This window comes from Prunus dulcis, chromosome 3, assembly GCF_902201215.1.
Source record: "Prunus dulcis chromosome 3, ALMONDv2, whole genome shotgun sequence".
NCBI classification, from domain to species: Eukaryota; Viridiplantae; Streptophyta; class Magnoliopsida; order Rosales; family Rosaceae; genus Prunus; species Prunus dulcis.
Window position 1 is genome coordinate 11,450,242 of NC_047652.1, and position 16,243 is coordinate 11,466,484.

General features: G+C 36.5%; 1 protein-coding gene across 2 annotated transcripts; it reads right to left on the reverse strand.

Moving 5' to 3' along the window:
* Nucleotides 1-245: 245 nt before the first annotated feature.
* Nucleotides 246-7,236, reverse strand: LOC117623165. Of its 2 annotated transcripts, XM_034354041.1 has the most exons (9): nucleotides 7,082-7,236; nucleotides 6,723-6,932; nucleotides 6,366-6,457; nucleotides 6,037-6,144; nucleotides 5,202-5,308; nucleotides 4,917-4,972; nucleotides 3,584-3,761; nucleotides 1,853-2,143; nucleotides 246-1,458 (listed from the first exon to the last, which is right to left on the reverse strand). In XM_034354041.1, the coding sequence occupies exons 2-9, from the start codon at nucleotides 6,903-6,905 to the stop codon at nucleotides 602-604; spliced, it is 1,872 nt and encodes a 623-aa protein (XP_034209932.1). In that variant the 5' UTR covers nucleotides 6,906-6,932; nucleotides 7,082-7,236; the 3' UTR covers nucleotides 246-601. The 2 variants fall into 2 exon arrangements, with proteins under 2 accessions (XP_034209932.1, XP_034209933.1); XM_034354042.1 differs by lacking the exon at nucleotides 1,853-2,143 and having other exon boundaries at nucleotides 6,723-7,236.
* Nucleotides 7,237-16,243: the final 9,007 nt, after the last annotated feature.

Below are 16,243 nucleotides of genomic sequence, written 5' to 3' on the forward strand. Positions count from 1 at the left end.
CCGAAGAAAAAAAAAAGGAGATTTGATCATCAACAAAAGAAAAAAAAGAAGCTCAAACTGTAAAACAGGGATGAATTCATATAAACAACGAAAATTATAACCTGTTCAGCTATGAGAATCCTTAGAATCGAGCAAAACACCAGCAGATGCTAAGCTTACAATGTCATCCATGTCCTGACATCTAGCAGCCTGCCAAACACTAAAAGGTCATCTTCAACTACAATTTATTTCATGAAACCAGGATATAAATTCCAATAAACATCTCATTGTATAAAACACAATACATCACATAAGTTGAGTTCTTTCAATCAATACAAGAGGATATTTTCAAAAAGAGGATTAACTTTTGGAAAATAGTAAAATCCACCAGCTTTCCTGCATTGATCTACCTCTCACCCTACAACACTAATGTTACTCTGGTTACAACTTTTATAACCCAGATAGTCACAATGTGCACTACGAAAAAATATAAACCAAAATTGCTTCAGTGGCTAATTTATCACCACTGTAACTTAGATTTGAAGCTCATACTGCAAGCCAGCATAGATGGTCACAAAAGCTTCCAAAATCACATCTACCGTAGCTTTGAATAAATCAGTGACTAAATTAATATCCTTAAAGCAGACTTGATGGCAAGTAGTTCTTCTTCCCCAACTCTCTTCCAGACCCCATCTATCATGAGATGGCCACTGACATCTTCTATGGATGAAACATGCTCACTGTCTGATACACAGCCATCCTTTGTTTCCCTCAACTTCTTAACACATTGGTTGTCTAGTAGGTGCAAATCAGAACTAGCTTCTCTCTTGCCACTACACTGGTTCAATTCCCAGTTCTCTTTTCTTCCTATTAATTGAGAAACCTTTTCTGGGACAATATTAAAGTCCAGAACAGGAAGGCAACCAGAAAACCCAACAGCTTGAGGCAACATTCCAATTGGACACGGGTTCCATGATTTTGCCAGAACCCATCTGTTAGTATTTCTGGCATCAGCATCTGTTCTCTTCACTACTTTTTTCTTTATTTTGTGACATTTAATCATCTCTAGCTTCTTTGCTGCTTCACTCATAGATTCGTCTTTCTTCTTAAATACATTATTTGAATGTTTAAGAGAATCACCTTCTTCAGTAACATCCAAATTTGATAAAACTAATGAAGATAGTTTGTTCAGTTTTCCCAATAGGTAGTTGTCCCCTGTCAGTTGAGCAAGATCAATGGCAGAATCCATGAGCTGGTTATTAGCAAAGGCTGATAGAACAAGACATTTACGTAGGAGTTCCATCAGAATTGCTTTCGATATTGTTTTTTCTCCTGAAAAAACTTTGATCTCAGCTACAGAATCTTTTTCAACATGAGGCTTTAATCCTTCAAATTTTTTGACCAGCCACTTAAACAGAGAAGAGAGGTGTTCAACTTGGAGTGTTTCTGCCCTATGGTCTGATGATGTGCAAACCCAACCTAAACAAATCCACAAAAGCAGGAAGGAGGACTTAATATTGATTTTTATTTGGCCTAATTCAGCATCTTTTACTTTAGAGCTTCGTAACCAAATACTTTAGTTGCGACCAAATAGAATATAGGAATTGAAATATGCAATATGGATAGGCACAAGAAATATATCACAGCAGTCAAACTATTTCATGCAAATCCCAAAACTCTCTGAACTCAGAAAATCAGACTGTCTGGTCGTTATTGCAGACTAGACCACTGATCCGTGTCCATTTATAAAAGCAGTCCAGTTGAAACGAAGTAAATATGATTAGATTTCATGCACAGACTCACCATAAGTTCTACCAGTATATATCTGAATACCGAGCAACTAATACAAAGAAAAATCAGGTCATGTGATTACCCGTCTCATATATCACTGCTTCCTGATTCTCAATCATATCAAGAACTGCATTCAGAAGAGCCAGAAGTAACTCTGGTTCCTTATTTGAAAATTTTGTTATCACAAGCTTCCATTCATTCAATGAAATTTGTAGGCTTGGGCTATTTTGGGTGTTTACTGGAAGCTCTGAGGAATCTGAGGAATTTATAGCCTTCAACAAGAACTCCAACAGTACAGAAACAACTTCCGAGGAGAAGGCAGAATACAACCCTACAAGGCTTTTTAATATCTTGGTAAGGTCTTTCTTAGAACCTGAAAAGAAAGTACCTCAATCAACATATAAAACATCCAAGTATTTAAAGACATCATTCAAAAGTTAGCTGAGAGCTTGAGATCCTCTCTATTTGCCCTTCAAATGGACATCTAGTCATGCTTAAGATGAATGTGAGCATACTATAAAAATAAGCGACTTTCTCTGAAACAGTTTTTGAACATTCTAATCAATAATAAGACATGCAATAACATATCCTTCAAACTTTAGAGCACAGCTTGGGCTCCTCCCCATTTTTCTTTCAAATGTTGACAGCTATTCTTTAAAGATAAGTGACTTTCTTTAATACATGCTTTCAAACATTCTAATTATGATTGGCAGTAACAGTGAAAGACCAGGTCCTCTACATTCAGAAGGCAAAGTAAAGGAGCCCAATTCTTAGCTCATTAATGTGATACATTAAGTATATCCTTCACAATGCTTGCAATGACTAATTACTAAAAAGGTAGCCAAGAGGGAACATCAAACAAAGTTTTAAATAGGGGCATTACATCATCCACAACTTAAAAAAGAAAGAGGGGAATAGGTTCAGATACGCAATTCTATTTTTTCAAACTATAAGAGATTCTCAATATGTACTCTGTTCTATGACTAGTACCTATCCAATTCCCTATCACTTATGCCTACTGGAGCAAGTGCCCAGTAAATGCTAATCCAGTGGCAAGACACGTGGTTTCACATATCACGGAGTAAAACACTTTCAAATATAAAAACGAAAAAAGAAATATGTAGGTGCAGCATTAGTTCAAAGAAAATTTGTTAAATCAAATCTAAAACTTGACATATGAAATAAATGTACATGTCTGAATAGAGAGTATACATTGTATGCATGATATATGTAGACAATTAGTTCTTTACAGCACCTTAGCTGTGTAAATGCCTTTTTCTTAGAACACAACATAATTCTGACTCACCCATGTGTTTGCGAGATAGTTTGCTGACCGAAATACATACCATGATAATTTCTATTTCCATTCCATTAAAAAACATATAGAATGTTCTCCAAAAGGTAGCTAAAAGGACAAACTCTAAACATGAATTTAAGCATATAGAAAATTATAGCTTCCTAATTCATTCATATGCAGTAATTTTCTTTCTGCAGAAAATAAATCCGAATATACGGTCCTAGATTACTCCTTGACAAAAGAAAGGGTGTCAAAGTTCTCATGCCAGATACAAAAGAAATATCTCCTAGACATCAAATTTTCAGAAACTTCCAACAAGCATATATTTCATTGTTCGATTATGACACAGTGCAAACCCTACAAAATGTGGCTGCAATTCACATGAAAGTTCTACATGTCATAGATGCAACAGTGTATTGCACTACATGTAAAATCATTGGAAAGTATTATATCTTATAGATCACAAGATTTTAGGCACTATAATCAACATAATGTGAAGAAATAATATTTTCATACCATGTTTTTCTTTGATTTTTGAAGAACGCAAGTGAGGAGTGTTCTTAACTCTTAAGCAGAAGGCAAATTCATGGAATTTCGACATTATCTCAGTTTTGATGCCAGCAGTTTCATTGCCATGAAATGGAATTGCTTTCTTCTGAGGCTCCCAGTAATAGTACTTCAACCAATCAAGGGCCTAAAAACACCAACCATGGATATAGTTTAACTTCCCAAATTTAAATTGAGTCATTGCTTGCAAATATAATTGGTAAATGCATGTTTGTGCAGAACAATAGAGAGAAATAAATAATTCATTGAAGTGTAGCAAAAAATAAAGAAAAAGAGAAGAAAAAAAAATTGCCTTAAATTAAAGCAAAACAAAATATACATAAGAAGCTAGTTGAAGCTGGAGAGATGAATCAACATGAACTTGCAGTTGAGCCATGTTCAATCTAATTATTCCATACAGTGACAAGTTTCATAGTAGTTATCCCATGTTCCAAACCATAAAGGATTAAGATAAATGTGGAGGGCCACTTTTATCCTAAAAAATAACTTGGTAATATTTGCTGATATTCATGAAGTCAGAACCATAAGCGACTAGCTTTAATAGTTTGTTCTCGTAAACTAGTTTAATCTTCTGTATCCATGATCTGAAAGTTCTACCCCATAAACTTGATAACTAGAAACACTTCAAGTTAACAATATCATTTTGTTGGAAGTGAAATGCACAATATGAGCTTGCCAGTCATAAAAGGTATCGGTGTACTTACAAAAGTGTTCATGGATCTGGTTGGGAAAACAGGAAACAAGAATCCGTCCCATCAGAAAATATAGGTTTCTTGCATAATATCTTTGTATGATGTTGTTTTTAGTCTATGCTGTCAGTCTAAAACCAGGAATATCTTCTTTTTGGGAAAAAGTTGTGTGTGTGTGGGGGGGGGAGGGGCAGCATGTGCCTTTCCACAAACAAATAAATTGTTGATAATAATAAACTCTATTATTATATTACATTTATAAAAACTAGGGACTTATGGAGTTTAGAATTTTCCACAAGTTAAATAAATGAATACGTTATATCTTCCATAAATTGTCTCTTGCAGTCAAATGGAAAACCAAAGCCAGTTGTAACAACTTTTAATAATACTCAGAAATCTTTTCAAAAAAACAACCATTCTGTGCAGCACCACAGTCAGTTAACCCAAACACAAACGAAGTCTTAGTGGGAAGCCTATTATAATTATTCATCATCGAATAAACTAGATGTGTTGGACATAAAATCTAGTCATAAAGAGTAAGCATTAGAAGAATCTGATGGAACAAATTTTGAATTACCAAGCATGATGCATACCTTAACTGAAGCACTACGTACAACCTCAAGTGCGGGAAGTTCACGGTGAGATCCCTCTAAAAATTAAGCAATAACCAATTGAAAAAAAGAAAACAAAGATCAATCCAGGGTATCATAAGTGTTCCAAAGTTTACTTGAATACCCAAAGCCCAGCAGAGAGTATTCTTCAGTCGAATGGGCATGGCAGCATGGCTGGTAGTCTAGACTAGGGGAAAGCCCAAAAGCTTAACCACTGAACCAATGAACAAACGATAAATATACAAATTAAAAGTCCGAGTTGCTCACCATGACGAATATCAATCAGTGTGCGTGGAATGCCAATTGCATCAGCAGCCACAGCAATGGAAACCTCTGTTTTCTTCCGTGTCTTCTCAACAACACCATTCACAAGCCTTAATAAATAAATAAAAGACAATGATTGTGAATATGTAGCAGTACATGTGACGCATAGAAACAGGAGGCAAAAAAAAATAATAATAAGCTTAAGCATTCCCCTAAAATTTTGAGAGAAATATATATATCTATATATGAAGTACAATTTTCGTATGGCCAATGAATCACAAACACTTAATTTCTCTGTTGGCTTGAATATATTAAGCACTGAATGCACATATCAAGAAAAATTCCTGACAAGAATTTTGGATGCTTAAGGATTTTCTTCCAAATTACCAGTACTAAGAACATATACATCTATCATGCATCCCTAATATCTTGCTGGAGCTCTTTCTAAGGCCTAAAAAATTTTAGTCAAAACAAAATTTTGATATTGGTGAACAGGTAATCATCACGAAATACAGCACATCATGCAACTACCCTATGCATCTTACAAGTAGTCTACCTCTTGTTCAGCCATTCAAACCAACTCCAAACTACCACACAGAGACACAGAGAGAGAGAGAGAAACAGATAGGCAGACAGACAGACAGAAACAGAGAGACTCTGTGTGTGTTTGTGTTTTGACTGAGCATTATAGTTGATCAAGGACCCTTTTCTACAAATTATTGCACTGTGGTTACAATGGTAGTACTACTAAGCATATACATCCATACAACACAATATGATAGGGGAATCGACAAAAGAACAGAGAGATTTAAGAACCAAAACGAGAAAGGAGCCACACCTCATTATTGCCATACAATATAACATGGCCAGCATTTCGTCTGAAAGTGAAGCATCACTTGATTGATCCCCTCTGCAATTATCCAAAGCATCATTTGACTGGTCCTTTCTATAATTCACAAAACACATACATGAAGTTGTTACCAAAGTAGGACAACTACATCATCTTCGGTTGGAATTTAAAGCGATAAATGACACAAAAATACGAACAGAACCACAAAGCAAAGAACATTTGGCATATCCCCTGCCCCTGCCCCTCACTGGGGAGGAAAAAAAAAGATATAAGAAGTTGATCCAAACATGCTCAGAGAATTTGGCAGTAAAAGGTACCTAAAGTGAGGATCTTTTTGCTGAATTTCAATAATCGATGACGTAACTTCAACTACAACAGGAAGACATCCTCTGCTTCTCCATGCTGATATCTTTAAACAAGTAGTCAGAGATGAAATACATATATACCATTTCCAGAAACCACCAGAAAATTCAATTTAAAGCAGAACCCACTTCAAAAAAATAACTTCCTCCACCGTTTACAAATTATAGGAACAAATAAATAAGATTCAATCATATTCAACAACGTGCTAAGAATTCCATAGTGAGCACGCCGAAAGAGTTTTCTGTTTCTTTCGAGAAAGAGTTCAACAACATGAAATTTCTGATATAGTGCTAAATTTGTTATTTTCTTACTCTTCTTAAAGCGGAGGCCACAGAATTAGGTGAATTCGAAAAGAGAGATTCGTCGACGAAGAGCCACTCGTCCCAGCTCAACCACGGCACTAATTTGTAGCTGTAGGATGATGACGACGACGTTGATATCCCAAGTTGGACATAATCTGTTGATTCTTCCATAAACCCTAAAAGTGCCGCCATCAGAACACGCTTCCACTCGCTTTAGCTCTAGAAACGATTTAATAAAGTAACAATTAATGATAAACCAAATTACACACGAGAAAATTAGCAATCAGAAATGTAATAACGAAACAAAAAATAGTTCTCCCAAGATTAAAATTCAAAAGGTTGTAGTTTTGAGCTCTGAAGTTCTGAACCTAGCAGCCCTTGTTGCCAGAGAGGAAGAGTGAGTGGTCGTTTGGTTTTGGCGGCTAAGCCACAGGTATTGAAATTTCCTTACAATGCTCGAAAGCAGGGGTGGGCAGAGTCTGTTTGGGTGCCATTTTCAAACCAAATTGGACCTATGCATTTTTGAGATTCCGAGAATTTACATTTAGTATCGGTGCGTTTGTGTGCATTTATTAAAATATTAACTATCTGATTAATTTAATAATATTAATTAAGTTGTAAAAATGAACTGTATATGGGAGAATATTGAGCTGCACGTAACATAAATAAGACACAATATTTAACAAGGTTCGGCCATGCCTACGTCCTCGAATAGCAGCAGTGGTAACTTTTCCACTATGTAAAATAATAGGGCTACAACTTTAGTGTTTACAATATATGTGGCTCATGATTTTTCTTTATAGGAGAATTTCTCTCTGCTCTCTTTTTCTCTCCTCTCACTCTTCCTTTCTTTCCTTCTCTTCTTCCTTTTCTTCCTTTCTTTCTTCTCTACCTGGGCTCTCATTTCTTTTCAGATGGTGTGTCATCTTACAATGAAGGGAGGAAGTCCATTTATAGGCAAAAGCCTCTTGGCTTCCCGTGGATGTGCAACTATTTCTTCCAATATGTGGATTCCACTTTTACAACACTTTCATCATCACATTACCCACCTGGACAACAAGTCTTCATTATTTCTAAACGTGTGGGCTCCACTCTAGACTTTACAACACTCCCCTTTGGAGACCACAAGTAACATATTGTTGCCTCAATAAAATCTTGCTAGAAGAAAACCCAGTGAGAAAACTAATGGAAGGAATGAGATTACAGTAATCAGTGTAGCATACTTCTGGATGCTCCTCCTGATGAATATCTCCTATTGATATCTTCATGGCTATCTTTTGGAGTGAAAATCTTTCGGAGTGAGTGGAGGATGTAGCCATCAACAATTCACGTAGTTGAGTAAGTAAATATATTTCCAGTGAGATAGTATCAAATATGCCTCACATCATCCCAAAGTGGTGGTGATGGAGCTGAGCTCTATCTGGAAAATACAATGTCTGGTCTAGTATACTTTCGAAAAATCATTTAAGTGCCTAACGGATAACCCACATAAAAATTCTTCAATACTTCCTTAGTATAAACAAGAATCTTGTTGGCATAATGCTCGATCTTCAGGCCGAGACAATTTTTTGTTTTTTGTTTTGTTTTTTGTTTTGGAACTCTTCAGGAGTTTTTATGTGTTGCAACCATGTCATAATTAATGTACTCACTGAGGCAATTTATACATATTAGAATTGAGTACAAAATTTGTGCTTCAGGCACATGTCCTTCAGGGATTTTGTTTAAGGGATTACACTTTATGATACATTATATAGCTTTATATCCAACTATTTGTTTTTGCTTGTACATCTTTAGGGAATCGCTTCTGACGATATGCTCAGCGCATTTAGTAACCCTTAAAGATAATATGTTGGTCTTCGTAAATGTGCAATAAGAAGGCACGATTGCATCTGTGAACATGGAAAACCTCAACATTCCTGGTTTCTACCAGAAACATTGTATCATATAAAGTGAGTATATTCCTCTTTATTCTGAACACCCAAGTATAACTTTCAGGGTTAACATCTTTTGGGGTTCGTACTATGGGTTTGTTCTTTCACGTTCATTCTCATCTGTAATGTAATTGCCTCTTTCCATTTTTGGCCAATGATATTGTCAACATTTAATAATAGAACGTGGTTTCAATCAACACAGCCCATTGAAGATTGAGTAGCTACTCCAAAATCAAAAATTGTCATTCATCAATTCATGATCCCACCATTCTCATGTGCATGCGCATGCATCAATTATAAGCATTTCTTTGCTTTTGGGTACCCAAGCCACTTTAGGGGCTTTTATTGTCTCTTTCCAAACAGACATCTCTTATAGGATGAATTATGTGAGAATGTGAATCATAACCTCCAATGGAGCGTTATGTTACAGTAGGGCGTGGATATCTCCATTCAAGGAGTTGGAACATTTAGAACCCATATATCTGTCATGCTGCAGGCATGCCACAGGTTAATACACACATGTCAATTAATTGTCCTTCTGGAACTTTAAACCATATAATTTGATACGCAATAGGCGTGCACCATATTAATATTGACATGTTAATAGATTGTCCTTCCGGAACTTCAATCCCTATCATTTGCTACGCAACAGGCGTGCATCATATTGATAACTGCTATTCCTATGTTATGTTCTTATGGGACTTTAATCTATGCAGTGCATTATTAATGTATCCGACTTGCAATCTGTAAAATTTGCATTAATAATTCATGAATACATATCAGAATGATATAAGTCATTCTTCTGGAATGGTCATAATACAAGTCGTTCTTCTGGAACGATCTGTAATGCAAGTCATTCTTCTGGAATGGTCATTTGCATGGCATTCTTCTGGAACGGTCTTATCTCCCCATTTGGTTACCTTTAAGGATGTCGTACAAAATATCATAATAAGAGTGCAAGCATGAAATAACACAAGTATTGCTTACATCCTTAAGTGGGAGAAATTAACTTTGCTAAAATATCATTCAAGCTTGTATCGGCTCAGCAAATATAATGAAACGCTTGATGATCTAGTTATATCCTGGAAAAAATCACAATTATTTTGTTTATGTATAATAAAAAAATCATTATAAAAAATAAAAATAAAAAACCCTTAGTGTTAGCTTCACTACATGGATTTGTTCTTCTGATGAAGGTTCAAGATATGTAAGAAATCAGGGAAGGAAACTAGTGAGACAAACTCTCATTTCTCCTAACCTAGAAGAATTTCAGGAGATTAGAGCATGCGGTCGCCCTTATAGTCCCCTAATCTAGCCGAAACGTGATCAAGGATAGTCTCGCTCATTGAATGGATGATCGAAGATAGTTTCGCTTCTCAAGCACATCGAGCCTCACTGATAGGAAAAACATGTGGATATTGCATCACTAGATATGGAGAAAATTGGATGTATTATGTAAAGAAAATTTCGTTAGTAACATATATGTATACAAATTAGAGGAATAGTTTGATCCGGTAAATCTCAAATTAACCACATAAATTTGTGAGGTTTTCGAGATGCTTTTGAAAAAGTGACTCCGTAAAATCCATAAAGGCAAGAGCGACTTTGACAAAAATAGTCCTTGAAACCCTTAAAGTGCTGACATACATTAATGGAGGCCGCGTGAAGTTTTGAAATCTAGAAAAGAATTGGAAAATATGGGGACCCGAGAAAATATTGGGATTTTGGAAACGTTGCCACATTTCGGTCTATAGATATTGCCTCTGTAAAGCCTGATTGGAATGACTGTGTTTCAACTCAACTTCCTTCCATTTTCTAAAAATTCAACTTTTCTAAGACTTTCTTTGAAACCTTTTAAAATGGCTTCCACTTCTTCTCGCCTAAAACATTACGATTTAAATGTTGCTCCCAAAACAACTCGTGACACCAAAGTCTGGCATTCATCCTTTGTATCTCAAAATCATTATCTCACGATTAATGACTCTGTGATGATGAATAATATGAATACTATCATAGTAGCTAAGAATTTCCTTACTCCTATGGATGAAATACTATTACCATGAGGGTCTGATGAAAAGGCTATTGATGATTCAATGGCTTTTAGCATTCAGAATGCTGCTTCTATTTCTAACATGGCTAATCGTTTCAATGTCATAGCAAATAAGATTCAGGAGCTGAACACTGAAAACTCGTCTCTACGGAGAATGCTTCATGAGTCTCAGACAAGGCTTGACATGCTACAGATTTCCAATGAAAAGATTCTGGAAGACCAAGAGAAGCTTATGGCTAAGCTTAAGAGACGTCATTCTCTTTCTCTGGAGGCTTCCATATCATAATGGAATTTTATAGATTTTACAGAGCCTCCTCCTTCCTTGCAAATGAAAAGAATCTATTTATTGTATACTCCTTTCATGTTATAATAATTGGGCAAATTCTTAAACTTGCACCTGTGGTTTGCACGTCTTTTCAAAATGACGGTTTTGAACCTTGTGCCTTGTAGGTTTAGATAACCACATCAAATCTCTCAAATTACATATTTCAATGCATGTGAGTCTGGAACTTCTGGCCCGGGCTAAACACGACCTCAGAATTTATTTGCCTTTTTCAAATGGGCATGAAATATAAATTGAGTAAAAACCATGATAATATTGCAATATAGTAGTGAAGAGCATTAACTACCATATACCCAAAACTTCATGTTCGAGATTTCTCATATATTTGGATCCATGGGCTTTTGGCCCAGATAATATAATATAACATAATATGTGGGGAGCCTCAATTCATCCTTTGAGGTTTATCCTGATGTTATTCATTTCATGGTGTATTCTTAACAACTGGAATTCAAAAAATATATTTCTTCCTTGATGTGTCGATTGTAATAGAATCGAGCTTTATTAAATTCATCATTTTCTTATGTCAAAGAAATATGTTGTGTACCACAATTTGCAATAATACCTCAAAAGTTGTCCTTTTAATTGTTGGAACTATCAGATTCTCAACACTGTTAGATTTTGAACTTCAGGCCAAAATCACATATTTTCATGGTATGGACATTCAATACTCTTAGATTTTGAACTTTAGGCCAAAATCACATATGGTATGTACATTTTTATAATTTTCTATATATATTTCGGGACTTCAGGCCATTACATAATTATCCATGTTTTGAGGAACTTCTAGCATCTCATTTAATTGCTCATCTATGCGTTTAAAGAACTGTAGGTTCCCTTTTGTATATAGTCACGGTTTACCCAAAATGGTTAATATTTATGCATACGCCACTATTCACGTATATGGTACTATTCATCAAGTCATGAATACATGTCTATTCATGCGTACAGTACATTTACTATTCATGTGTACTGTACTATTAACTGATACGGTACTGTTACATCATCAAGGAACTTTAGGTCTTTATTTACATGTCAAGGATCAAGGATCTTCAGGTCCGATCTCTTGTTTACAAATGTAGTACTGGAGAGATTGCCAGCTCTTATATCATTATCATCATCAAGGATCTTCAAGTCCTGATGTAGTTGTATGATGAGGATCAAGGAACTTCTGGTCCTGATCTCTGTATGCTGTTAAAACTCATCATATCACACAATTAATTCATAAAATAGATTGCTATAATTGCTTGTAAATAAATTGATGATATGGACGATAAACTCGCACCATACTAAAAATAAAAGTAAATGTGCGGTAAAATAAATTCATAAAGTAAATTGCTTGATATATGGACTTTAATTCCGCACCATACTTTAAATAATAAAGTAAATGTGCTTATATGGGCACTAATTCTACTCCATACTTCTAAATAAAAAGTAAAGGCAGTTGTGTGGATGATAAAACTCGCACCGCACTTTTAAATAAATAATGTTATATGAGTAATAAACCTACACCATACAGTAAATAAAGTAAATGCATGGATAAAACCACCACTAAAAATATAGGAGGTGAAACCGTCCATTAAAGCTACAATAATGGAATTACTATATATATATATATATAAAGTAAAGGCAGTTGTTGGTGGGTTCTTATCAACACCATGATGAAATAATATAATATTATTATACTAATATATATAATTAGAAAAGTAGAGAAAATCCTTAGTGCTAGTCTATTAAAGGATATCACGTCTGTCCTCCATACGAAATTACTTTTAACCTGAAACCAATACAGGCTTTCCACCACACCTTTGAATGGTTAGTAATATAAATAATAGTGCAACATATAAAATTATACCTGAGAGCTTCTTGTGCTGATAACGTGCTATAAAATGAACTGCATATACAAGAATATTGAGCTGCACGTAAAGTAAACAAGACACAATATTTAACGAGGTTCAGCCATGCCTACGTCCTCGGAGAGCAGTAGCAGTAACTTTTCCACTACGTAAAATAATAGGGCTACAACTTTAGTATTTACAATATCTGTGGCTCATGATTTTTTTCTCTTGGAGAATTTCTCTCTGCTATCTTTTTCTCTCCTCTCACTCTCCCTTTATTTTCTTCTCTTCCTTTCTTTCCTCTTTGCCTGGGCTCTCATTTCTTCTTAGACGGTATGTCATCTTACAATGAAGGGAGGAAGTCCATTTATAGGCAAAGCCTCTTGGCTTCTCGTGGATGTGCAATCATTTCTTCCAATATGTGGATTCCACTTTTACAACACTTTCATCATCTATTACCCACCCAAGACAACAAGTCTTCATTATTTCTAAACGCGTGGACTCCACTCTAGACTTTACAAAAAATTAATCAACATCAAAATATTTATAGTGTCTTAAAAATCAAATGTTGAGATATCACCCTTTCCTCATCTTTAATGAGCTCAATCTTTCCCTTCCCCTTTCACCTTCCCCTCGTCTCTTATCACAAAGACTCTCATCTCTATGGTTGCCATCTCTTCAGCAGTCCAGCCCCAATACCTCTTGAGTTGCAAATGCAAAAAAAAAAGAAGAAAAACCACGTATGTATTGAATTATAAGGCAAATAAAAGCAAGACCAATTGATAATTTCAATGAATAATATGAAAAAAAAACTAGTGAATTAGGTAAGCATCAATAATGGATGATACATACATATTACTGGACTTGTATACATACATGTAGACTCAATATAAATTAATTATTAATTATCAATATTGTTCTTGGAATTAATCTTTATACTTTATCATCATTCACAAGCGAGAATAGGTTGTGTTGAGGGGATTTATGACAGGACCCAACCCAAATTCCGCTTTGAAATCCGAGCCGGACCCTGTGCGGGTCCAACACCTGGTGGATGTCGGGCACGAATGACCTAATTGCCCTTCCCTACAAAGCACGATAAAATAACAAGGTTGACTCCTACCGAAAAATCAGCAGAGTCTCCCTTGAAAATTGGATTAATACCAAAACATTTACACCTGCCAAACAAGCATATATACATAACCAACTGCCATCATACGTATATATACATTCCAACGGTTACATTCTAATTCTAGGGCAAATTATCAGAGCGACTACTAAGAATTTACAAAGGAGTTAATCCTTTTACAAAACTAAAAGTCCTACATCAAATGGAAAGCGGGGAAGGTGGTAAACGGCCAGGTGGTGGATCCCTGTGCACGCTTACTGCCTGGGGGCTCAAAACATTAAAAAGGGTGAGTGGACCCAAAAACAAAGTTTAGAAAATAGCATATGAACATCCTAACCCCACTGTAAAAACAGTTATACAAACTAAATTATTCTCTTTATTTCTGAAATCAATGCACTTATATAATTATTCATGTATATAAACCAATCATACTCATGGTCAACATTAATTTCTTAAGGCATTGAAAACAGTTTAAAACTACCACCTAGGTGTACCCTTATTTCCGTCAATTCCTTATATCCGTCAATTCCTTGCACCACCATGGGTGACACGTACTCGCAGGTCTCAGTGACACAAGGTCAGTCTGAGCCGCAACTAGCAGGATTCAGGGGACCGTAGTCAGCCTGATCCGCATTACTCACTCCACACGAGTTCGGGTACCATAGAACTCGTGAGACAACTGTCAAGCATGCTGACTAAACCGAAGGCTACCAATAAAATCCGAAGGCAACATTTGTATAGTTGGGTACAAGGTGGTTTAGGAAAATATAAAGTTTCTAAAGAAAATCTGCTAAATAATTGAATTCCTGTAAACTCTAAAACTGTGCAGCAATTTATCTGAAAATCTGATAATTAACTAGAAATTCTTTTCCTATATCCTTTAAAGGAGATTTTCCTCGGCAGCATGCAAAACAAAATATTTAAAAGCGTATAACAGCCTGTAAAACACTAATCTTTGAATAAAACTTATTCAAGATCAAATACTGTAACTGAACTGCTTAAATTCATTTATAAAAACAAAGAGTCCACTCACAGATGGTTCGTACTCGCTGGACCTCTTGAAGGGCCCTCCTGCTGGTCAACTGGTGCCTGGGTGCCTGATTCAATTACCATAATATTTTATTAATACAATACTCAATACAATAGTAATTTAAAAATCCTGACCCCCGGCTCCTAGAAGTACGTGCGTAAAAGCTTTCCTTCCACTTGGAATAGTTTGGTAGTATCTTGGGACTCAAAAAGCGCTAAAGTCCCAAAAAGTCAACCCAGGACCCCATGGGTCCATGACCTCGCAATTATGATCCGAAAGCCTCTAGAAGTTCCAATATACCTAGGACACATGTCCCGAGGGTTTGGTCTCTATCGGACGGTCGGATTGATCACGATTGTACAATCGCACGATTTCTAAACCCTAGCCCTAGGGTTCGCGATTTCGGAGTATCCGGGACTCCGATTCACGATCCGTCCAATCCTACACAATTCTGAAATTGTCTGTTACGATCCAACGGCTCAACCATATTGAACCCAGAAATAGCACAATATGCAACAATCCGTTCAAGGCTCAAACGACATCCAAATTAAGATCCGCGAATTCCTACGTGCTCGTGACAACATAAGGATCTCATCGAGACACAGTGCAACTTCACTACCCTCGCCCACGAGCCGCCACAAGCGCCGGCAGCGCTGGGTGCCCAAAGTGATTACGTATCGCCGAAAAATCTCAAAACCACGGCTCAAGACTCCTACCCTAGGTATAACACCATATTTGGAACCACTTTTGTTCTTGGACCTACCCCAAAAACTGACCGCAAGTGGCCGAAATCGAGATCCCAAAATCGGCCGAACCCTAATTCCAAAATTGAACGACTTAGGCTAAAAATCGGTGTTATCTTACCCAACCATCAGCTAGAGCATGGAAAATAGGTAGGAATCCATACCTTACTCGTCAAATTTGGAGGAGAAATTAGGGAGAACGAGCGGTTACAAAATCTGTGAAAACTGGCTCGTTTTCGACGGAATCCGGCGGCCGGTGAGCTGCTCGCTACTGGAGCGGGCTGAGGCGTGACGGCCAGGTCGGGCCGGTCAGATCGGTACCGATGCCATGGCCTGTGGTGGTCGGAACCGGTGGCTGCACAAAAACTGGACGGAGGGGCGTTTGCGCTCGAGAGAGAGAGAGAGAGAGAGAGAGAGAGAGAGAGAGAGAGAGAGAGAAGAGAGAGAATGAGGTTTTAAAATCTGATTT

What these genes read in the sequence shown, in the direction of transcription:
- LOC117623165 (XM_034354041.1), bottom strand. Translation starts at nt 6,905, where the DNA reads ATGGCGGCACTTTTAGGGTTTATGGAAGAATCAACAGATTATGTCCAA. An exon ending in CAAAAAGATCCTCACTTTAG is followed by an intron (nt 6,145 to 6,365) that starts GTACCTTTTACT and finishes TGTGAATTATAG; the next exon opens with AAAGGACCAGTCAAATGATG. An exon ending in AAAAATCAAAGAAAAACATG is followed by an intron (nt 2,144 to 3,583) that starts GTATGAAAATAT and finishes CTTTCTTTTCAG; the next exon opens with GTTCTAAGAAAGACCTTACC.